Source organism: Rhinolophus sinicus, linkage group LG15 (assembly GCF_036562045.2).
Source record: "Rhinolophus sinicus isolate RSC01 linkage group LG15, ASM3656204v1, whole genome shotgun sequence".
Lineage (NCBI taxonomy): Eukaryota > Metazoa > Chordata > Mammalia > Chiroptera > Rhinolophidae > Rhinolophus > Rhinolophus sinicus.
The window spans coordinates 21486259-21510623 of NC_133764.1; the positions used below are offsets into that span (position 1 = coordinate 21486259).

The following is a 24365-nucleotide window of genomic DNA, read 5'->3' on the forward strand; positions in this document are numbered from 1 at the left end:
CTAGTGGAACGGGCCTGATGGTTGGAAAGAAAGCCACCCCTTTCCCTGGTCAGCAGGTGCCTGGGTGAGTGTGCAAGAGGGACAGTTCCCCACCTCCATCCCATGACGCTGTAAGGGTTTGCAAAACAACCTGTGGGAAGGCACGTCCCCTCCTCTCCGCCCACCCCCCTCCCCATCAGCAGACGGGTTTTTCCTAGCTGTGCCCCGACCCATCCCCTAAAGAAGCCGAACCGGCGAGCTCCGGCGCGGCCCGAGAGAAACTGGGAGCGGCAGCTCCGCTGATATCCACCCAGTGCCCCCCGAAAGCCCAACGCAGACTCTGGGGGTGGGCGTAGGGTATTCCCTACCAGCGCCTCTGGCAGAGAGCTGCTGTAAAACACCTCCGGCTCCCGCCTGGGAGCGTGCATCCTTTAAAAAGGGACATTGGTGGCTGCAGTGGCGTCTACCCGGGGAAATGCAGCCGCCGCAGTCGGCCAGCCCCACTCAGGCCCCGCGCGAGCCGGCACTGGGGAGGAAAAATAAAACAAAACAGGGGCGAGGGGAATCGCGATGTCGGCCCTTGCCGGAGTCTCATTAAGGAGTCGCGCGCGCCCCCAGGCTGGGAATGCGGAATGGACACGTGGACAAGGGAGGGGAACTCGGAGGTGGCGGGTCTCCGTGGCGCGCGAGTCGTGGGCCGCGCGCTCCGGGGCCACGTGACCACGGGGAATCTGGGAGGGGGAGCGAGCGCGCCAGGCTCCGTGCCCGCTACTGCCGGGGTGGGCGCTGAATCCCGGACGGGGGAGGAGGGCGGGCGAGCGCGAGTGTGTGTCTCTCTCGTCATTTACGGCGGAGCAGCCGGCGCGAGCGCCGAGGCGGCGGCGAGTGCTTGGTGCAACTGTGGCTCCCCCCACCTCCTCTTCCTTTTGCTCTTCGATTCTTCTTCTCCCCCCACACACGTCCATGGGGAGCCGGCCCCCCTGCCGGCACCTCCTCTCCGCTCGGCCCCGTAGGCACCAGCTGCCGCCTCCCTGGCCGCGGGCTGCGCGGGCGCCGGGTGTCCCGGCCCCTGGCGTGGTGCCCAGGTCTCGCCGCCCGCAGCCCCTGCTGGCGCGGCGCTCCGCTCGCCCCAACTGACTCCGAGACTGAGCGCCGATGCTTGGCTGCACCGAGACAGCGGGCGATCGGGCGTCCCGGGTCAGGGCGGGGGCGGCCGGGAGGAGACGTCGGAGATTCTGAACCCTGGAAAAGTTCAAGGTTTGTGCAGGTCCCCCCGGGGAAGCCGAGGTGCGAGGTGGAGCAGCGTGTCCCTCTGCTGAGACAGCAAGACCTGGGAGGAGAGGGGTGGCGGCCCAGAGCTGCGGTGGGCAGGCTGAGCCCCTCGCCAACCTACTACGTTTACGGCTAAGAGGCTGGAGTCGGTGGCCAGGGCAGGAAGCGCTCGGTCAGGCCACTGGTCGGCTTTCCCGCTCCCTCAGTTCTCCAAGCCCCATCTCCATGGGGCAGCCGGTTCCGGCTGCGCCACCCTTGCCCCAGCCACCGAGCCGATGCCCGGCCAGGCGGCGCTGAGCCGGCCTGTGTGCAGCGGGGACCCTGGTCGAGACTGGAGAGAACGCGCTGGAGTCCAGCCGCGAGCTCTGTGAAGGAACAAGCCGCTGGCCGCCCGCCTCGGGCATTCCTTCCAGGCGTCGCGTAGGGTGGTGGCGATCCGCATCGTCGGTCTCAGCACTGCACGGAAACTTTTCCTTCTCCAGATGGATTAAAGTTGCCTGGATTTTCTCTTTCTTTGTGAAAGAAACCATTCATTTGCACCTAACCTGGGATTTTTATGCTGGAGCTGCTGCAGGGCGCTTGGAGGAAGGAAGCCGCGCTACCCATGTGGGGTTACTACCGAAATCGAAGAAATTGGAGCTTGTGTTGGAAACCTGCACCCTAGAGCGAGTTTGGATTCGAGCTGGGCCGCGGGGTTGGGGGATCCAGCACTTGGCTCTAGGCAGACCCCGAGACGCCGGTGGCCACCTGGGCGCGGGACCGCACGTGCGGCTCCCCCCTCGCTGCACAGATCCTGCAGGGGGCACCAGCCAGGGAGGTGGAGGCTCCACCCGCCGCGAGCTGCACCCCCACCAGCTTCGAGGGTGTAGCCGGCGGCGCCTGGGACGACCCTCCCCTCAAAGTGTCCCCGAATTGCACTCACTGGCCCCTAGAGCCTCAGCAGAGACAGCGGGGCGCCAAGGCCATCCTGAGTTGGATGTGACCAAGCCCAGCCTGGGGCCAAGTCGTCGTGGACTGTTGCCCCCTCGGCCATCAGCCGCTCCCGCCTCGGCCATGGCCCCAGGGATGTCGGGCCGCCGCGGCGCCGCCCTGCTCTGCCTCTCGGCGCTGCTCGCTCACGGTAAGTGTTGCGGCGGGGACTCCGGAGTAAAGATGCGGCGGTCGCCGCTGGAGGGGCACAGACGATACTGGAGAAAGGCGAACCCCCACGCCGGACTCGCAGCCGCCGCTCCTAGCTTGGCTCTCAGGCTGCAGCTCGAGTTACCTCCATCCCCCAAGCCCTTTGGCGGGAGCGGAGGATGCGAGCCCCGCCCTGGGGACCCAGCCCGGCCCAGGAAAAGGGCGGGGGTGGGGGTGGGGAATCACTCCACGTCTCGGGGTTAGAAAGAAGGGTCCAAACCCGAGTGTCCGGGGGCGTGTCTGCCCACAGAAATCTATAGGGATCCGAGGGATCCACTAGATCCTGCCCGGGCCGCCTCTCCTGCCACTCCCTCCCTCGCAGCCAGCTGGGCTGGGGGCTGTTGGGGTCCGCGGGGATCGTGTCTTCCCTCATGCCTGGCGCACAGGCTGGTGCGGGGCCGCGCCGCCCGCTGCTTCGCTTCCTGAGGCAGTCTTAGAGAAGGAAAGTGGACTGACAGGGGCCCGGGAAGCCGCGGCGACTCGCCGGCCAGCCGTCCTGTGAGCTGCATCTAAATGGCCGGCTTAGCGGAGCCCGGAGGGCGGGGGTCCGGGTAGCCAGCGCAGGCTGGGGCGGCGGGCGGCGCGCTGAGCGAGCGGGATCCGCGCTCTCGCGTTCTGCAATCTGTTGCGTCTGCTCCCCAGGCTCGCCCGGGGCTCAGCGGTAAAGGAGGTGGCAGAGGGAGGGGCCGGGTTGATGCGCTTTGACAGTGGGACAGCAGAGATACAGGTGGGGGACAGAGGGTCTCTGAACGGCACCCCAGAGTGGGAACTCAGATCCGACGGAAGGAGCCTGCAGTGGGCCTTCCGCAAGCTGGAGGCGCTCCAGGAGGCGACGGGCGAAGACTGAAGGGGGAGGGAGAAGAGTGGAGAAGAGAGAGGGGTCCTCTTTTCCCTCCCAACATGAAACCAACAGGCCTGGGACACATTTCCCTAACCAATGGGGAGTGGGTGGGGGGAGGGAGGCTTCGTTGCCCCACGCTGAGAGGTGAGCCTAGACCGGCTGGAGAGGGGCTTGGATGGCAGGGAGAGTGGGTTCTCCGCCTTGGCGGAGGACCTTCCATGTGTCTTGCTCCGCTGTTGTCCACAACTGTCCAGCCCTGCCCGAGGAGCCTGCCTAAGCTCGCTGTGAGCGCGCCTAAGGGCTCTGAGCAGCGGCCTCTCACCCCGACCAAGGCGCTTTCTCAAGGTTGAAAGCGTAAGGAAAGGAATGGCTCTGGGAATACAGGGTCCTGAGGCGCCGAGGGAGTGGGGGCGGGGCAGGCTGACCTCCCTCTCCGGATGGATTGCTTCTTCCGTGCTGGGAGCGGTTTTGCGGTCAGTTCACCAGCCCCAGCCAACCTCAGTTCATTATCAGAAAAATGGGTAGGGCAGCGTTGGGGGAAGGGCAAGGGGTGTGCAGCTGGGAACCCGAAATCTCAGTTCCATATACAAGACTGAAGGTGGGAAGGGGCTGGGGGGAGGTGGGCTCTGACAGTCTGCGCCCTGGAGCTGCGCGGGCTGCCTGTGACTGCCCTGGTGAACACGGAGTTTGGGCGCTTGGCAGGAGGAAACCGAGCTCAGGCCTGGGTCTACGCATGGTTCTCCCGCCTCCTGTGTCTTGCTGCGGGAGTTCCCTTCCCAAAGCCAGGCCATGGCCCCACCTCCGGGCAGCTTATTTAGGTTCTCACTGCCCACGTTCCTGAGCCCTCAGCCTGGTATTGAAGATCCTTTCCCCTCCCTCACCTACCAGAACCCTGCGTGCTTTCTAAGACCCAGCTCCAGGTGCCTTGCTGTCTTGGCTCTGCTTCTCTTGGAGTGGTAGCAATCTGCCTCATTTCCTCCTTAGATGCCTGTGTCTTTGTGCCCCGTTAGTCCTGGAGTGGTGAGGACAGAACCATGGGCTGATTCTTCTCTGTCCCTCCACACAGCCAGTGCCCAGGACACTCAGGGCCCAGGGTTGGCTGTTGATCAGTAAGCAGCTATTTGAGGAGGTGGGGCAGTGGGAGTTCCCCCACTGAGTAGGCATTTCCCCCTCCTAATTACCTATCTGATTCCCTTTCCAAGCTCCTTCCCTGAGTCCCCATCCCATGCCTCTGTCTCCCCTTCCTCAAGGAAGAGTGTCAGCAGATGCTTAAAACTTGGGGACCCTCCTCAGATGGATATGGCCAGAATCAGTAGAGCCCCTTCCCCCAGAAAATTCCATCTGCCCTGGGGCTTCCACTTTCAGGGCTGCCTAACATCCACCCACCCTCCGAAACTGTCCCTCTAGTCAGGGAAAGAGTACATGGATTTACCCTCAAATCCAGCTAACTCTTGGTTGGGAGTTCTGGGCTCTTCAGAGATGCTGGGGTGTGGGAGCAGTTGCAGTTTTTTTGTGTCTGGCAGGCTACTGAGGCTGCAGGGTTCTGACCACAGAGCTAGACTGGGAGCCAAAGAGCCTGGGTTTCTGTCTGACTCCGGCGCCATCAGGCAGGGTGACCTTGGGCTGCCTCCCTCATGTTTCCCATCTTTCAGAAGCAGTGTGGCCTCTGGCCCATCCCTCCCCTGCTCACTCGCTGCCAGCACTGCTGGGCAGTTACAGAGCCCCACTACCTTTCAGTCCCCAGCTCAGCCTGTAGGCTGGTAGCCTGTATGCTGCTCCCAGTCTCAGGGCTTCCACCAGAGAACATCTGAGAAGGCCACTTTCCTGAATCTGGTCTTTGGGGAGGCTTTCTGATCTATTTTCAGCTTGAATAGTTTAGGGAAGCAGGGTGGTGGTTAAATCTGTTGGAGAGCTGATTATGTCAGCCCCCTACTCAGTAATCTTCACTGGCTCCCCACTACCTATAGGATCAAAGATACTCTCCACCCTGCCCCCAGCATCCAAGGTCCTTTATGATCTTGTCTCAAGCCACGTCTTCACTTCTGTAGCACTGCCCTCTCTCCATCATCCATGCATCTTATGAGGGATTGCTTTTCTCACTTTCCTGCCTTTCTGCTTTTGCACCTACCAGCCCCTCCATCTGGCATACCCTGCCTTCAGAAATCCTTACCTAGCCTTCAAAGCCCAACTCAAACACCACCTCCTCCAAGGTGTCTGCCTAGATTACCCCTTAGCTTCTCACCAATAGCCCCAATTCCCCCAACAGAAGTAATTGATCTCTTGCCCGTGTTGCCGTGGCCCATCATGCTGCCTTTGCGGCACTCCTCACAGGCTGCAGTGCATGTGTGTGAAGGGTATATGTGGGCACATTTATATGTGATCCCCACATACTTGCATTTCGGGCAGGAGCCATGTCTTCTTGGTTTTGACCCACTCTCTAGTGTTTGACATATAGTGGGTGCTGAGAAGAAATTAATGGGGTGGGAAGACAACTCTGTATTGGGGGCCCCTCTCAGTGTCAATTGAAAAGGGAGTTCTGGGGTGTGGAACAGAGGAGGGGAGGGGCAGGAGACAGGCAGAGACACCAGGAAGAGAGGAAGGGGATGGGGCAAGGCCATGCCATACCCCACAAGTGGCACATATAGGATACATGTGTCTGGGGTGACATGTCATAGCATAGCTCCATAGGGTATGAACGTAGTGTCCCATGACACTCTGACACATGATTTCAAGTGCATGTGTCCTCACCTTTGTGGTCACCAGCCTGGCACCCTGAGTTTCTGCTCCAGGTTATGTTCACGCTTTGTCCATCCCAAGCTCTGGGCTCCTTGGAGATGCAGGAGGGACATAGCAGGAGAACAGGGTGAGTGCCAGGCAGTGGACCGCTCCCTCACTGCTGGAGTGAGGAAGGCTTGCCCCCCTAACCTAACCCACACACACACCCATCTTCTCCCCGGCCACACAGAGTCCTTTGCCACAACACACCCTTGTAATATTTAAGACCAGTAGGTGGGGATGTGTTATAAACTTGGTGACAGAAAATGAGCTTTCCTGGAATCCATTCTGAGGATAGCTCAGTGCTTGGCTATAGGAGATAAGGCCACTTTGGAATAGAAGGGTGGGACCTCGGCATCTCCTCACTGGGGGCATGTATGAAACTGATGGACCCCAGGCCTGATATTATAGTGAGTGCTCGTGAGGCTGCGGAAATTGAGATCCCGAGAGGCACCAACTCTAACCACCAGAGTCTGTCCACTGAACCAGGGCCAGGAAGTGTGTGTTGGGTGGAGGGTCTTGCTTTTTTGCTTTACTCATAATGTTGTCCATTCACAAGGCTGAAATTGAATGAGATCACGACTATCAGATGCAACCCTTGTGTGGATGAGGAAACGGGCACTCCTAGAGGGAAGAGATTGGCCGAGGTCATCCTGCCAGTTCTTTCTGGAATCAGGACTAGCACCGGACCCCAAAGAGGGTTCCTGGATTGGCGGTCTGCTCCACACCCCTCAACAGAGATTCTACCACCTCTGTCATCCCCTCTCTCTGGGGCTTTGTCCTAATATCCGCTTCAGGCCTCAAGCCTCGGGTCTCGGGCAGGCAAGATCATCTCCAGTAGCTTTAATAAACTTTGCCAAGGAGGGAATGCAGAGGGGTTTGGGACCTGATCTTCCGCTTCCTTTTATGAGCTCGAAGTCCAGTTGAGGAGAAGAGAAAGGGGTCCAGTTCTGAAATTCAAGGCAATTTGAAATCAGAGTCCCCAGGATGCAGGAAATGGGTTCAAATCCTAACTTTGTCATCAACTTACTGTGCTGCCACAGGAAAGTGACCTCCCTCTCTGAGCCTTTTCCTCCTCTGCCAAGTGAGAGGCGATGGACGATGCCTGCCAAGCCCCCTTCCAACTCTCTTGTTCCGTGCTGGAGAAGCCTCTGGTTATCTCCCTTATGTTTCTCTACCCCAGGCCCATGCCTCCCTCCACTGATGCCCACAGCAGATGCTAACAAGTAGATACGATTCTTCTTTCCCATTCCCTCCCCAGAGTCGCCCTTACTTCTTTTTTGCCAGCGCTCAGTACAGAATTTTAATAAGAGATGAATGAATCAGTTGTGTGTGTTTTTAAAGAAAATAAATTTCTTTTTCTATTTTCCTTCTCCGTGTTTTTAAATGAAAAGTGGGCCTCCTTATCATCAACTGGTCGGGCTGTGCCATATTCCCGCAGTCCCCAAGCACGGAGCAGTGTATCAGGGAGCACGAACACTCTGCTTGCTACTGCCCTACTCACTAGAGGACACATACATGGCCAGGGGGAGGGAGGCACTGAGACAGGTGAGGTAACAGAGAGGGGACAAACCCCCCTCTAGACACAGGCTGAGAGTCCAGAAGTCATTATCTCCTTTCCTCTGCTGTTTGCCTCTTTCAGCTCCTCTCCTCCCCCCTGCACCTTCACAACACACACACACGCACACACACACACACACACACACACGCACACACACCTCCACCCCAGGTCTGCTGGCTGGCAGACAACCCAGCAGGATGAAGTGGAAAATGGAAGCAATTACCTGGATTATTCAATGCTTGTTGCACGAATGAATGAATGCAAGAATGACTAATTCAGTGCAAAAAAGAGTGGAAGATGTAATTGAAGACAATCTATTTTTGCCTAAATTATCTAGATAATCATCTGTCTTTGGAAAGTTCTGCTTTTTATCAAACTTAAATCCTTCCTGCTGCATTCCCACCCACACCTTCTTGGCCTGTGAGGATGGGCAACTGGTCACTGTCTTCTCTTGAATGGGTTCTCCTGTTCAGTTCAAACTGGAGGCCGTGGGCAGGCTGTGTGCTTGCTGGCAGAATTTCTCAGCTTATCTCGTTTTCTGGGCCTGTCTCTCAGGATCCTCAGAGCTGGGAGAGGGACATGCCCAGGGTCACCCGGGTAACTGGGATGACATTCAAAATGGCCCAGGTTCTCTAACATGTCTCCATCCAAGACTTCAGGTCTGCACAGCATCAGAACCCACAGGGCAAGCTGCTGGTGCTGAGAGAGAACAGGTGGACAGGACACCCTTAACCCTAAGCCTGTCCCCAGGGACATGGCCAGCCCCAGAAGTGTCCAACCCTTAAACAAAGTCATCCATAGTCATACTTAGTGACCTCTTCTTTGCTTTTCTGAGGGAGACGAGGGAGGAGGGGAGATGGTTTCTGCGCCTGGGGAGTGCCCAGTGTGATAAGGGACGCAGAGTCTTGTCTTCAGAGAGGCCCCAATCTGACAAAGGAGGCACAGCCCCAACCTTCAGAGGTGGCCTTTGTAGCTTCACATGGTCTGATGGTGAGGGACAAGATGACCACCTTTGTCCAGAGGTTATAGGATACCCCCCCCTTGCATGCCTTCCCCCACTCCCCAGAGCTGTTGGGCTGTGGGCCAGAATGAGTGTATTTTTGGTGGCTTGGTACAAATAATGCTACAGACTTGTCACAGCAGGAGACGGTGTTGGTGGGGGCGAGCCATGCAGGCACGCGCTCACAAGAGCACCCACACATCACAGGCACACACTGATACGCTATGCTTGGCAGTTCTAACGGTTCTTTGGAGTTCAGATCCATGGTCTCATTTGATTCTCACAGCAGCCACTAGGTGAAGGCAGTGATGGGGATCCCCACTTTACAGAGGGCAAAGCTGAGGCTCAGTGAAGTCCTGGACACACCAGCTCTTGAGGTCAGGTTTTCTGACCCTGAACGTGGTGGTCTTCTTGCCATCCTTCTCTGCCTCGCACATGCAGGGAATAAGCACTGATATGGACAGACAGACATAGGGACCCATACCCCTGAGTGAGCCCCTCCCCGTCTGGCCCCAGGGATCTGGCCAGTCTCGCTTGGAGCCCCTCTCCCCTTGCTCCGTAGGCTTCTTCCAGTCGCATGAATGAGTCATGGTCTTTTCCATGTCAGAGCCTCCATACGTGCTGTTCCTTCTGACCAGACCACTCGTTCACTCCTATCTCCTACTCAGCCTTCAGGCCAGAGTGTATCCACACTGCCTCTTGGAAGCTTGCCCCGATTGTCAGATGAACACAGACCCATTACCCCCTGCAACTCACTGCTGATTTTTCCTGTGTGTAACTGCCCTGCCTGGCCTCTCTGCTGGCTGTACGCTGGAGTGGACCTGGACGGTTTGTGACCCTTCCCCTGTGTCTGTACTCCTCGGGGTCTACTGGAATGTCTGGAGTAAAGTAGGCATTTCATGCTTTGGCAGATGAGTCAGTGAATGTGCACGACTTGTACACATAGACACTTTCCCCGACGCTCCGCGAGGATTCAGTAGTACTTACCATGGGCCAGGCACTTGTTGCAATCCGCGAATACAGCAAAATCCCTGCACTCGTGAGCCTATGTTCTTGTGGGGGCGGGCAGAAGGCAGACAGTAAATAATGAATATATTAAATAAGCAAAGTACATAATATGTTAGAAGGCAAGAAGTGCTAAGGGAAAGAAGAAAAATAGTAGGGTAGGAGGAATTGGGAATTCCAGTGTGTGTGTGTGGGGGGGGGGCTGTGTAGTATTAAAATGAGTGCTCAGTTGATCAAGTGTCATTAAGCCAACCGGAAGGAGGGGAGGGAGCAAACTCAGTGAATATCCAAATATTACAGAGCACCCGGCCCTGGGCCAGGCGTGGGCTTGACCATTCAAGGTGCAGCAAGGAGGCTGGAGCACAGAGCAGATGAGGAAGGCGGGGGAGGAGGCCGGGTAGGGAAGGAAGGCCCTTGTAAGACTGACTTGTGGGCTGAGTGAAATGGGAGCCATAGCAAGGTTTGGAGCAGGAGTGACCTGAGCTCACCTGCAGCTGCAGGCGTGCAGAGCTCCAGGACCTGCGGGGCGGTGGGGACTGGCAGGGAGGGGCTCCGGTCTGCTCTCTGCAGCCCCTCACCGGCTCACAATCCTGGCTTTGGCTGCCTTGCCTGCCACTCTATAGCCACCCATCGGGGGCGGGCCCAGGGCGTTCATGAGGCAGACTGCACCCAAGGATTGGCAAGCTGGTTTCCAGACCTGCCGGGCCAAAGGAGCCTTGTGGCCATCCAGGTCTCTTTGGTGGGTGGGGCCCATGGTCTGTAAAATGGGGCTGCAGCACCAGGTGCTTCCACAGCCTCTTCTTGCTCAAACCATCGCATCTGTGAGGGAGGCCAAATGCCAGTGTCCTCATCTCTGCTGGGGCATTCCGGATGCCGAGCACTCCTCAGTTTCCTTCGAAGATTCTGCCTTTTTAATTAATTATCTACCTTGACAAAAATTCTCTGCAGAAACGAGGCGGGTTTGCATGCCCTTGTTTGGACAGTGGTTTGCAGAGTATGCCCGCCAGGACGTCTGCAGGCTCTCATGCTCAGGGAATGCAAAACCCAATTTCCCTGGATCCCTGGGCGCCTGGCGGCAACTCCGGATTACCTGTTGTTTTGACCTCTCTGCCTGTCCCTGTTTTATGTCTGCAAGTGCTCAGTCGGTGGCTCCTCTTCCTACCACCAGTCCCTGCCACCGTATGACCACTGCAGCCCATGCCTCTTAGCCAAGGAGGTGACATGCCTGAGAGCAACCCATGCTCTCCCCTGCCCTGTGGGGAAAGACAGGCGTATGGGGCCTCTGTCCAATAGGAAGGAAATAGGAAAAAATGCCATTTTCTCAGCTGCCAACACAACAGAGAAATGATCTCAATTTTCTGTGGCTGTTTTCAGCAGGAGAAAAACTGCCATCCACCAGTCCTGTGCATGAGAGGTCTGAAATGCTAGGGAACGGAGGTTGGAGCTGGGGAGGTGGTGGGTAGAGACGCAGAGGGGATTAGCATGGTACAGAGGGCTGGGCTCCCCCCTTGGGCACTGCACCTCTCCTGCCTGGGAAGCCCTCCCCCACCCCAGCTCCCAGCGAAGACACACCTATGTTGGAGCAGCTATTGAACTTCTAGTTATCGTAATAGTCACTTCTATTAACTGAGCATCTAGTATCTGCCACGCTCTGTGCTGGGCACCAGGAATCATTCCCTGGGAGCCAGCCGTAGACGTTTCTGTTTCAGCTTCGTCCTGATGCTCATAGCTCTCCTCACTCTTTCCCGACACCGGGCTCTAAAACCAAACTGCCTGGCTTCATCACTTCATGTGTGATTTGGGGCAAGTTACTTAACCACTCTGTGCCTCAGTTTCCTTATCTGCAAATGACCATAAATGTCCTCAACTTATAGGGTTGTTGGGAGGATTAAATGAGGCATTATTCCATGTCAAATATTTAGAATAGTGCCTGGCCCATAGGAAGCGTCCAAAAATGACAGTTGTCAATATTGTTGGTATTAATATTATAAGTACATGCCAGGGACTGTGTTAAGTATAAAAATGAAGAAAACACGGTGTCTGTCTCATGAGGAACCTCTAAGGTGGTGTCCTGGGGAGATGAGCCATTTCTACACAGATTGTGATAAAATGCAGTCATAGTCATGCTGGAGGCGATCCAGAGTGTTGTGGAGGGAGAAAAATCTCATCATTGTTTGAGGGATCTGGGGAGGCTTTGTGGAGACGTCGAGGTGCCACTTCAGGAGGCCTTAACCAGGTTATAGGATTCTCCCTCTGAAGACTAATAAGTCAGCATCTCCTGTGTGTCTGATCCCCTGGGGAAGACAGAAATGCCAGGCAAAAATGATCAGTGGCCTACCAGCTCTGAGTCCAGCAGGGAGAGAGCGCAGGCTGCCTGTGAAGGAGCCACAGAGGGCCCAATGCAAGGCATGTGGCTGGTAATTCTTTACCTGGATCATCTCTTAAGGCCTCTCAGGACTTTGACCCTTTGTGTCATGGAAGCCCTGGGGAGCTGTTGAGCGGTTATGGAGCGAGGGGTTGACGTGAGCAAAGCAGGGTTCTCAACAACAACTTGGTTGTGGGCAATTTGCTGACTGGAGCAATGTTGAAGGAAGCTGTCGCAGCAGCTGATCTGGGAGTGAGGGCTCTTGAGATGGGAAATGACCACTTTAAGTCATCAGAGTTTCCACTGCATGGAAAGAGCCCACACTTAGAACCAAAGAGACGGGTCTGAGTGCTGGCTCTGCTACTTACCAGAGGCCTGATGTCTCTTTTCTGTTCCTTGGTTTCCACCTCTGGAAGATGGAATGGCGAATGTAAGACGCAGCGCCTGCAGCATAAAGCTCAGTATTTGGAGGGGCCTTTGGCTGCTCGGGCCCAGAGAGTGGAGGGGACTTGTCTATGGCTCACAGCCAGTTCTGACCCCCTTGGGGTACTCTATTGTCCAGTCAGAAGTTCTGGGGAAAATGGCTGGGGGGAGATCTGAGAGAGGTAAGATCGACCTCATTCCTCACCCCCACTGGTGGCCGGAGGCTGAGGGGTCAGATCTGCCCAGGTGTCACCGTCAGCATTTGGGCTCCCGGAGAGCCTCGGAAAAAGCCATCCTGTCAGAGAGTGTGGTGGGGTTTCAAGTCGAACAAAAACGTAGGTTGGAATTCCAGCCCTGTGGCACGGTAGCTGGTAACCCAGGAGCCCTTGCCTGCCTGGCCTGCCTGAGCCTCAGCTTCCCCATCTGCTGAATGGGAGTGCTAGTATCATCTCTGCTTGGCTGGGCTGCTGCAAGGAGGAGATGCCACAGTGCGTGTGGAAGTGCCCAGATTAGAAGCTGTGTCCCTGCTGGAGGGTCTCAGCGCACGCGGTGGGTTTGGTTTGTTTCCTTCCTTTCTGCCCAGCGCTGCTGGGAAGCATGGACAGTGCCAGAGACTTCCCGGAGAGCTTTTTTCTGGCGGTTGGGTTGTTTTGCTTTGTTTAGGGTCTGATTTTTCCTACCCTTAATGCCTCCTAATAACATGTTGCTTGTTTTAAGACCAGCAGTGGCCAGCTGCCGGCTGTTCTCCCTCCCTCTCTTTTTCCCTCCTTCCCTTCCCAGGAAAACAGCCACAGGCATGGCCCCCATTCCCAGTGCCTCTCTAACCCTGGGGTGGAGGAGGCATTCCTGGCTTGGGCAGCTGGCCCCACTGCTATGCCTGGGTCATATTGGCTGGTGAGGCCACCGCTTCCCAATCCATGCATCTCCTCCACGGCAGCCCCCAAGGTGGGAATAAAGGCTTCCTGTACAGCAACAAGGCGGGCCACCCCCTCCTCCCCAGGCAGCCCACGCCATTGCCAGAAACCAGGATTGGGGTTATAGGGAGTTTCTGAAACAGAGCCCAGGCGTCCCTGAAACACTTGCTCTGATCCATCCTACAGCCTGAAAGCACATGGACACCCTGGTCCCAGAGCTGACCCCTCCTCTTCAGTCTCAGCTTCTTCATCTGCACACAATAGAAAGAAAGCCCACCCATCCTGCTAGGGGTGTCAGAGACCAGGTGACAGATTGTGTACCTGCTGGCACCACCAGAGCTAGTGCATGGTCACCGTAACCATTTATTATTCAGTGTGACCTCTTAGGTGAATAAAAGTCATCTCTAATAACTCAATCCACCCAGACGCCCCTCAGCTCCCCAGCCTTCCACCACGTTCTTCCTCTGCCTCGGGTGGGTGTTCTCTGCTCCACTGCCGTTCATTCCTTCTCTCTGCCAGCTGTGTGCCCTTGGACAAATCCTTTCCTCTCACTGGAGTTTACTTTCCTTGTCTTTGAAAGCTGGGTTTACTGAGCTGGATCAGTGCTGTCCAATGGAAATGTGCTATGCGCCACATAGGTAGTTAAAATGTTTCTAGTTATCTCATGAGAAAAAGTAAAAAGAAATAGGTGAAGTGAATTTTAATAATCTATTTTGACCGATATACCTCAAAGATTATTTCGACATGTAATCCGTACAAAAATGATGAAGGAGATGTTTTACAGGATTTTTTTTAAATTTTACATTAAAGTTTCAAAACTTTTTGTGCATTTTTACACTTACATCACAGCACATCACAATTCCAGCTAGCCCCACGTCGGTGGCTCAGTAGCCACACGTGGTGAGCAGCTGCCATTCTGGACAGCGCAGGGCGAGGTGTTTCTGAGGGCATGGAATCAGTTCTCTGGGGATTGGTGAGCTGGGCCTCCGTCCTGTCTGCACACCTTCTTGGAGAGTCCCTGCCCAGCAGCGAGCCTGCTCACCCCCTCCCCAGCCCTGGCTTGATTCATGCTAGCCGTGGTGACTCCCATTCGTGCCACTTTTCTTTCCTGTAAACCACAGGCAGACCAAGCCGCCTTCCTGCTCAGAACACTGCCCCTCACCGAGAGTGCAAGTGGAGTCCTTACAGAAGCTGGCAAGCTGCAAGATCTGTCCCTTTCCCGACAATACCTCTCTGACCCTATTTTCCCTCTCACCCACTCTGCTCCAGCCACACTGTCCTCTGCTGTCCTCACACATGCCAACCCCTGAGCCTCAGAGACTTGGCCCTTGCTACCCCTCAGCCTGGCCTTTTCCCACAAATAAGCATGACTCATCCCCCCACTTCCTTCAGGTCTCCTCTACCCAAATGCATCTTATTAGAGTGGCCCTCCCTGGCCAGCCCCGATCCAAAATAGCCCTGCCCAGCCTCACACTGTCCCCTCACTTGGACCTGTTTTCCTGCGCCTGACATTGTATAATTATGTGTCTGCTTGTTCAGGGACTGACAGCCCCTATCCCACTGTAATGGAAGCCCCTGAGAACAGAGGTCACATCTGTGTCATTCACTGCTCTATTCCCCATACCTGGACCAGAATGAATGAATCAGAAGTTTGCTCCTTCCTCTCCTTTCACCCTTCCACCCAGGGGACCACTGGGAGAGATCTGGGAACTAAATGGGTGAGAGGGACCAGAGGGGAAATATTAATTCATTCATTTATTCATTCATTCACATGCTCGTCTGCCATATCCTAGCTCTGCAGTCTTGGGAAAATTACTTCGCGGCTCTGTGGCTCAGTTTCCACATCTATAAAATGGGTTAGTAAAAGTACCTTCCTCATAGGGTTTGTTGTCATGAATAAACAAATCAATGCACATAACATGCTTACAGCCCTGCCTGGCTTGTAGTAAATCCTTAATAAAAGGTAGCTATAGTTTTCTTCAGCACATGTGTTTGAATGCCTGCCTACTCCACGCCAAGCATGGTGACAAACACTGAGCAGGTAGCAGTGCAATGTAATTGGTGCCAGGGTGGCAGAGGTGCAAGTGACTGGCCTCACCTGGACTTTGGAGAGGGACAGGTGTGGATTTCTGTCATTCTGCAGCATCCACTGCCAACATTTCTGTGAACTGGTGAGTTGAGGTCCAGCAGCCCCATGGGGTGACCACTTGTCCAGACCCTTGCCCATCCAGCTACTGCGGTGTTCTGGAAATAGTACAGCCTCGCAGTTAGGGAACCTCGGCCCTGCCACCAACCTGCAGAGGAGTCACTTCTGTTCCCTGAGCCTCAGCCTCTTCTCTGTAAGGTGGGCTAATAACAAACAGCACCTACATCTTACATCAGAGCAATTCAATGAGCTAATGTATGTAAAAGTCCCCAACACAGCCTGATGTTTAATGGACAGGAGATGCTATTATTACCCTCACCGCTGAGACACTGGCTAAAGGGAAGAGACACAGTGTGAACGTCCTGGCACGGTGCCCTGCGTGCGGCTGGCACTCCATCAGTGCTTGTTGAATGCATTGAAAGCTGGTTTGCACCCTGAAATCCTCTCTGGACTGCAGCACAGAGGGGCTGCTCAGTGAGATGTGATACGTCAAAGAACCTTGGGTTGGGGGAGCCGGATGGGAGCTTCAGGCCCCTCTGATCCTTAAACCATCCCTACTTGAAAGATGGGAAGACTGAGGTCCAGAGAGGAGAAAGTCTTAACCCAGCTCACACAGCAGTCAGGCCGGGCAAAGCAGTTCCCTGGTGCCCAGCCCAATGGGTTTGATACTGTCTTCAGAGATGTTACATGCAGGTGGTGTGGGGAGGGCAGCATGGTCAACAATCCCTGGAGAAAGCTGGTGAGTCACAGATGAGGTGCCCTCCACCTTCTGTTTCCCCAGGGGCCACACCTGGGGCCAGCCTCAGCAGGCATGTTTACACGGAGTACCCAGATTCCATCTCCAGTAATCGCCTCACAAATAGCATGAAATGGACCTGTGGGGAAGGCTTTGCTCAATGTGTGACTGGTTTTATTTCCCCTCAGTTCCTCTCACTAGGACCCCCACTCCTCTCCCTCACACATCATGCACACGTGCATACGAACACACACACACATGACCTGCATTCCCCAGGCTTCCGGTTCAGGCCTCAGATCCCAGCCAGGGAAGGCCAGTCGGGTCGTCAGCCTTGGAAGAGTGATTTCTCCTGTCGGGGGCTGGCAGGAGGAGTGTGTATTGGAAGGTCAGGTTCTCATCCCTGAAGTTCCCCACTGTTCCCCTTGGTGACCAAGGAGGGTGGGGCCTTTGGCAGTTCAAAAACGGCTACCATGTACCTTCTCACACCATGTCATCATACTCGGAGGTAAGATGTGCCGTTGGTAATCGTGATCCCCATTGTATGGATAAGGAAACTGAGGCTTAGAGAGGGGAAGTGGCTGGCCTAGGTCACAGACAGGAAGAGGCAGGGTGAGACTCTGGCTCCCATGACCGTGTCCTCCACTCCCCCTGGGCCCTCACCTCCTGACTTTGTGGGTCTAGGTCCCCAGGCCCATCCTCCAGCCCCCAGTGTCATAAAGGAAGCCTCACACCCATTCGGCTTGATCCCAGTGCCATCAACTCAGCCATACAGGTGCCCAAATCACAAAAGGAGAAACTGAGGCACAGAATGGCTGCCTCACCCACCGGTGCTGGTTTTCCTCCTGTTTCTCAGCCCTCTGCCCAACATACATCGTCCACTCATCCCCTTTCCTCAGTCCCTGGCTGCTGCCTCCAGGTCTCCCAGCCGGAATGGCCAGGTCAGACCCCTGTCGGCCTTCCTGCCCGTCCCACATCCCTTAGACTATCTCTATATCTCCTTCTTTGTATCTCTGCGAAGCTGATCTGCATAAAACCATCCCTAGGCCCAGCCTTTAAAAGTCTTCATCTTTTCTCTTCTCCCTAAATGGCCCCTAAATGATTTCTGTAAATTGCTCTAAGTAGCTCAAAAAAAAAGAAATAATAATAACTCAGTGACTGGCTGCCTGACCAGAATGTCAATGGCTCTCCTGCTGCGTGGCCGCAGCGCCCAGCTCCTTTCCATCGGGCGCTCAGACACATGGCCCAGGTGCTGCACACCCAGGAAGGGGGAGCGCTGCGTCTGAGGCCCAGCCTGGCCTCCTCCGTCAGGTAGGAGGCTGCCCAAGTCGGGTGCATCCCCCCTCAGACAGGCAGGGAGCTTCTCATGGCAGCAACATCTTCCCTTTCCTTTCTCTTCTCCTCCCCCATCCCGGGGACTCTTCCAAGGAAGAGCTGTGCCTCCCTCTTCAGTCTGGGGCTCCTCCAGAGAAGACAGTGCCTCTCTCATCAGACCAGGGGCTTCCCCAGGAGAGACTGTGCCTGCCCCATCAGATGGGATTCTTTCTGGGCAGGACTGCAGGGGGCACTCAGAAGACCCTCTCATTCTAACTTACCTTGTTCTGCAACCAGTTCCCCTCCAGAGCCTCATGTCCTTCATCCAAGATTAGAAATCTGGGTCCTGATTCTTAGACTGGCCTCTGTTTCACTGATTCAGTCAAGCATTCATTCACTCATTCATTCATTCATTCATTCATTCATTCTACAAAAGCTTTTGAATACCTACTGTGTGCCAAACACTGAGGACATGTGTCCTCTGCAGATGTGGCCTCTCTGAGGTGCTCCTGTGACCAGGACCCCAGACATGGATGTGATTCTCTTTGGGGTACAGCATCCAGCCAAAGGGCCAGCTGGGGCAGCATCCCCCATGGACATGCACCCAGCCTAAGCCCCTGACCACCATCATGACCTCCTAGCCTCTTTTCAGTCGGGGCCAGAGAGGAGCCCCTGTGGGGGAGCAGAGGCCAGAGGTGGGAGGGCCCCTATGAGACCCTGGCCTGGCCCACCCTTCCATCCATAATCTGCACCTATAACCCCCTCCTCACTCCCTGCCCATGGAGCTCCATACCCTGGCCACTGGGGGCTGAGCTCAGGGCCAGGAAACCTTGATCCTAGCAACCTAGCCCGTAAAGTGAGCAAGTCCCTTCCCCCTTCTGGGCCTCAGTTTCCCTTTCTGCAATGTGACAGGATTGGACTGAGTCCGTGATTTTCTATGTTGGAGGGAGGCAGGGAAATACTATATATATATATATATATATATTACATTATGTATAATACAGATTATACGCGTATATCACACAGATCAAAGCATAGTTATTGGTCGAATGGAGAAGTAGCTCCCTGAGGTCCCATCTGTCCCACCTTCCCTCGTCACCTCATGACAGCCCTGGAGACACCCCCGTGAGCCCAGCTGGCCCTTGGTCCACTTAATCCATCCTTGAGGACCCTTCTACTCTGGAGGGGGAGGATCTAGGTAATACTGCTTGATGGGGGGCCGTCCCTTTACCTCTGCCCCAATTCCCTGGGTCCCCACTCAGTTTCCCAGTGGAGGTGAAGCCCAAGAGAAGCATTGGTCTTGCCTGGGCACCGAGGACCGTCAAATGAGTCCAGCCCCTGACTAGAAATGCAAGCATGACAGATGCTCAGAAGGCCGCAGGTGGGCCCCCCAGGACAGCCCTCCCTGCCCCTGATGGAGGGCGGGGTCGTTCCAGATGAGCTACAGCCCATTTGTCATCCTCCCTGCGCTCCCTTTGATGTGCAGGAGGAGGAAAGAGGAGAACAAACACAGACACAGCCATCCACTTCCTCTCCAATTTAATTGGAACCCAATTAAGTGAATAATTGTTACAAATGTGAAATCACCTTCCACCTACTTGGAGATGTAAGTCTGTGCGAATCAGCCTGAGTCTGGGGGATCCAGGCTGGGCCTCAGCCCTGGCTGGCCCAGCAGTTTAGGGCTTCCATGGGGTAGGGAAGTGGTGACCTACGGAACAACTGCCCCTCCAGCTGGAAGAGCTGGAGGTGACCCAGTCCAGCCCCTGCTGCCAAAGCACAGCCTCCACCCTCCGACTGTCACACTCAGCCAAACTGTACTAACCCAAGCTGAGGACTTGCCATTCCAGATCCCGCAGACACTTGCTCTGTCCAAGTCCAGGCAGATAGCAGTGTCCCCGCTGAGGCATGGACATGGGTCCCAAGTAAAAACAGAGAGGGAGTGAGCCAAATGGAACATTGCAAGCCTTAGGCAAAACTTTTAAGGAGTAGCAGAGTGGGGTTTCTGGGGCTGCCTAGAGTGGGTCTCTTTAGAAGAAACAGAGATGAGGGTTTCGCCACAACAAGAGGGTGTGGAGAGAAGCAGAGCAGGAATGATGAATTACTCACCATAGGGAGCATTCTGGAAGCCATTATAAGGAACACTCCACCCCAGGGCACCCACTCATGTCGCTCAACCACGCACAGTCCAGCGGTCAGTGTTCAGCTGTGCGAGCATTGAGTGTGTCCTGCCCTCACCTTCAGGGTGGGTTTGTGTGATGGTGGCCTCTGCACTGGGGCTTAAGGGTGTCAAAACCTCCTTGATGACACCTGCCATGTGAATGCCTGAGGCTGCTGCTTCCACCTGCAGTGCAGCAGGGAGGAGCGGAAGGGGAGACAGCAGGTGTTTCCCAGAGTTTGGGGAATCTGTGCATTCCCTTTGTCATAAAAGGGAAAACTTTTGTGAGAACTAGAACCACTCAAGCAGTGGTTCTCAATCTCGGCTGCACATTCAGGAGTTTTTTTTAAATGCTGGTGCTTCAGCTCCCAGCCGTAGAAATTCTGAATTCACTCATCTGGGGTCTGGCCTAGGTTCCCAGGTGATTCCAAAGGGATCAGACACCACGAGAGCAAGATGGAAGCATGGTGGGAGCAGGGCAAGAATCAACTTCTTGGGAGCAACCCAGACCTTCTGAATTAGGGTGGCTGGGGAAGGACCTGGGAACCTCCATCTTCTAAAGCTTCCTAGAGTTGGGACAGCAGGCCGAGAGGTGATCCCTCATGCTGGGGGCCTGGCGGTGAGGGGAGACGTGGCGGCCCTGGGGGCCAGAGGAAAGGGGCCCTGGGAAGGAGGAAGAGTAGAGACAAGCTGTTGACTAGGACCTGTTCTATTTGATTTGATTTGAAGGGAAACTTTTTTTTTTTTTTTTTTTCCCATTTTCTATCTCCTCTTTCTCTCTCTCACTTAGTTCTCTGTTCCAGGACCCAGAACTCAAGGTAACACTCTCGGAACCACTGTTTAGTCTCATACACATACCAGAGCTCCATAAACATTTACTGAATGACTTATAGATAAACTGGTGGGGGCTAGCCTGGGACTGTAACTACTACTGATAATATTGTCTCTATAGAGAAATGTGTTGCCGTGTGTTTCCTAGCTCTAATAGCCAATTTCCAAGGAACTTTTGATAAACATCTCATTTGGAAGTTGGAGTGTGTGTGTGTATGTGTGTGTGAAAGAGAGAGCGAGTGAGTGAGCGAGCGAGAGAGAGAGAGAGAGAGAGAGAGAGAGCGAGAGAGAGAATGTTCTGCTCTCAATGAACCCAGCATGGACACCAGCTTCGCAGGTCTTCACTGAGGCGTAACATCGGCATTTGCATTGAACCCAATGGGAGCATTTATGGAGCTAGGAGACAGAAACGTGGTCAGAAGAAGGAGGGCCTGAGTGGTGGCTGAGGGGAGAAGCAGCAGAGAAAGGCTGATGCGTCTAGCGTCTATGACCAGTGAGGCCCTGAGTCCAAAGGGCAGCAGTTGGAGTGTGGCCGGGCATCGTTGGGGACCCCGGCTGGAGCTGTGATATACATGGAGTGTGACAGTACTTTTCACAGGGCCTTGGCCACACGTGCCAGGCTGGCTCTGGCAGAGCAAAGATTCTAAGCAGGAAAAACACAGATGCAGCTGGAGACGGGGAGCTGTGAGGGGGGAGGCCATGCGTCACGGGACCGACCACCTGACCCGGAGTTCACCTGCCCAGGCCCAGCTCACAGTGGGTGCCCTATCGGTGTTTGCTGTGGGAAGGGGGAAGGGATGGTCCCCACCAGGGAGCAGGCAGTAACCGTGGGGGATTTGGAGTGGGGAAGAGTGTCTTTCCTGCTTTCTCACAGTGGGCAGTAGCAGCCAACAGGAATCCTGGGAAGTATCACCGGAGACCAAGGAGGGCTCTGGCTCATACCTTCTAAAGGTTTTTGGGAGACCCCAATTTGACCATCACCCCCGCATGGTTAAGGAATGCGGTGGAAAGCTGAAAGAGAAGCAGAAGTGGGCCTGAGGCCCAGGCAGCCCTTTCCCTTCCGTGAGTAAAGTGCAGGAGCGAGGTAGCACCTCCTAGGAAGTTTGACGGACAGCCTGCCAGCCAGGGTGCAAATCAGTCAGCCCCAGGGAATCCCTCCCTGTCCAAGGGGCGGCCATTGAATTCAGAATGAGGGGCTTGGGAGAAACCCACGGCTCCCAGGGCTCCCCGGTTCCAGTCCAGGCTGTCTCTCCCGGAGCCAGGCTCAGCTGTACCGGGAGCTTTCTTTGACCTCTGGCCGGAGGCTGTCTTTGTCCCCAAAGTCCCATCCCTACTTCCTGCTGATGGAGGACTCCAGAGTGGCAGCCATTCACAGGGGAGATGACCCTGATGGCCTTGGGGGAGGGAGACTGCCCCTGACCACACAGGATGACAGTGATTAAATGGACCAGCAGCTGGGCCATGGGGCCCTCCCTGCTGCTAATTTGGGTCAATTAAGCCAATTTGTCTTTGTCGACTTGAAGTCCCTTCTCTGTAATGGTTCTGGCCCCTTTGGGGCCTGGAGGAAGGCAGTTTCCTGGCTCCAGAGCTACCTCTCCCCCAACCCCATTCCATAGCCCCCGGCTCAGGGACATTCTGCGCTTTGCGACCCCTCCCATTGCACGGCCCAGGGCCTCCGCAGCTATCATCCTTGCAGCTATCCTGTAAGGTAGGTCAGGCAGGGTTCCTTCCTGTTCCACAGATGAGCAATTAGGGGTCCTCCAGGACAGAATGGCTCCAAGGTTGTGTGAGTCACGAGCCTGTCTCTACAATAGGCATAGCGAGGCGGGGCCTGGCCTCATCCACAAAAGGGTGGAAGCAGCAGCATTTCAGGTGAACACAGGGTCAGAGGCCAGATCCCCAGACCGACCCTGAGCTGGGTGAGTTTAGACAGGCGCCTTCACTCCTCTGGGCCCGTTTCCCCATCTCGAGCATCGCAAGGCCTACAGAGGAAGTTGGACCAGGACCCTACAGCTCTCCCGTCCCGTCTGATGGATGTACTGAGGAGGTGGGGGTGGGGGTGGTGGAAGGGGAAGGGGATTGTCTCTTCTACGTCTGGGAAATGGAGTGCCCCCTCTCTGTCTCTATTCTGAGCAGTGAGAGCCGGTGGGACACTTTACCACATTCAGAAACCGTCAGGAACAAGCAAGATCCAAAGCTTCATAGCGTCCCTGCAGGAGGCTGCAGCTCAGATTTCATCCCCATGGAGCCAATCTACAGTCAGAGCAGAGTGAGGGCATGGCCCATGGCTGTGGTTTCTGAGGGGAGGTCGGTGGGAGAGGAGAATCTGGGAGCAGTGCCCTAGCAGAGGCAGCGTCACCATGGAGTGAGTCAAACTTTACTCAAGATCCCACCGAAAGCTTCCTTCATCCATCCTGTAACCAGGGGCTTTCTTTGGTGTAAACTTTGGTGTAACCTTGTTGTAAATCCAAGGGCAGAAGATGGGAAAGCAGGGCCAAGTGGGAGGGAAGTTGTGGCCTATTTGCAGAGAGACGTGAGTCACCTCTCAGGAGATCTTCCTGGAAGGGCTGGTGCAAAACACCAGAGCCAGCTGCACGAGGAGGTCTTCCTGGAGGCTATGTCCCCCTAGTTGAGGCCTGGTTTACAAAGGACCAGGTTGAACCAGACGGCCTGTGCAGGGCCCAGCGGTAGTTTCCCAGTGTTAAGTTCTTGCACTGTCATCTTGGTGGCTGCATCTAGGCTGACAGAAGGTGGGATGGGTGAGGGCTGGGGTTTGGGCCAGTGACGAATGGAGGAGAGTTTTACCTCCCAGTCATCTTCTGAGTCACCCCCTTTGAGGATAAGCTATGTTGCACTGCAGTGTGTACAACTTCAAATTTCCCAGCCTGGGGCTGCCAGGCCCCCCCAGGTCGGGAGGCTGGAGGGTGACAGACAGACCACCAGAGTCCTGGGGCAGAGGCTGTCAGGACTAGAAGGAACCCAGGGACAGGCCGGCTCAGCCACCTGCTATTATTCCTGGTGGGGAGACTGAGGCCCAGAGGGGTCCCATAGAGCCCCAAGTCTCTTCCCTAGACCCCCGCAATGGCATCCTGAGTGCTCTACCTGGCCCCAGGCTCTCCCCTGCAGGCCACCTCCAGGAGAGCTCTTTCCAGAATGAAAAGCTGACCCCCTCACCACCACCCCTCACCTTCAGTGGCTTCCATCTCTCATTCCTGTGTATAGGGTGGAATCCTCCAAGCTCGGCCGAGTGACATCAGGGTCCCATGATCTGGCCTTGCCCCTTCTCCTGTGTCATCATCTGCCTCTCTGCCCTCACCCCACAAAATACACACACACTCAGTGTGCTCCCCCACTCAGATGTCCATCACATCTGAACTCACCACGCCCCCAAAATCCCCAGGTTGTCACACTGACCCCCCAACCCCTTGTTCTTCTTGGCAAACCACTCACTTTCCCAACTGAGGGGTCTCCATCTCTCCTCAGCATCTTAGTTAGTTGCCGGTGGGTCTGTCTCCCTCAGAGCCCAGCTGTGACCTCTCTGTGCCACACGGGGCACGTGGAAAGTCATTGAAGGACTGAATACAGGCATGCATTTTGCGGAAGATGCAGTCCTAAGTAACGAGAATGATGTATTATTAATAGCAGTTGCTAACATTTATTACGGAGCACTTCTTTTGTGCCAAGCACCATGAGTAGCACTTGCATTTTATCCTCACGGCAACCCCATGAAGTGTCTGTCACTGTGGTCCGCGTTGTAAAGGAGAGATGACTGAGGCTCAACAAGATGAGCAGCTTGTTCAAGGTCACACACCTGGAAAGGAGCAGGACTGGGATTCAAAGCCCGGTTTCTCTGAGTCCAGAACCTGAGCAGC

The 24365-nt window shown here is 55.3% G+C and overlaps 1 protein-coding gene across 1 annotated transcript in view; it reads left to right on the top strand.

The window, feature by feature from the left end:
- The first annotated feature begins 724 nt into the window (after window positions 1–724).
- TMEM132E (transmembrane protein 132E) overlaps window positions 725–24365 on the top strand; it is a 53963-nt gene continuing 30322 nt past the window's right edge. Inside the window, exon 1 of the mRNA XM_019732627.2 lies at window positions 725–2371. Within this exon, the coding sequence (XP_019588186.2) occupies window positions 2305–2371 (67 nt within the window). The 5' untranslated portion in view covers window positions 725–2304. The remainder of the gene's footprint in view (window positions 2372–24365) is intronic.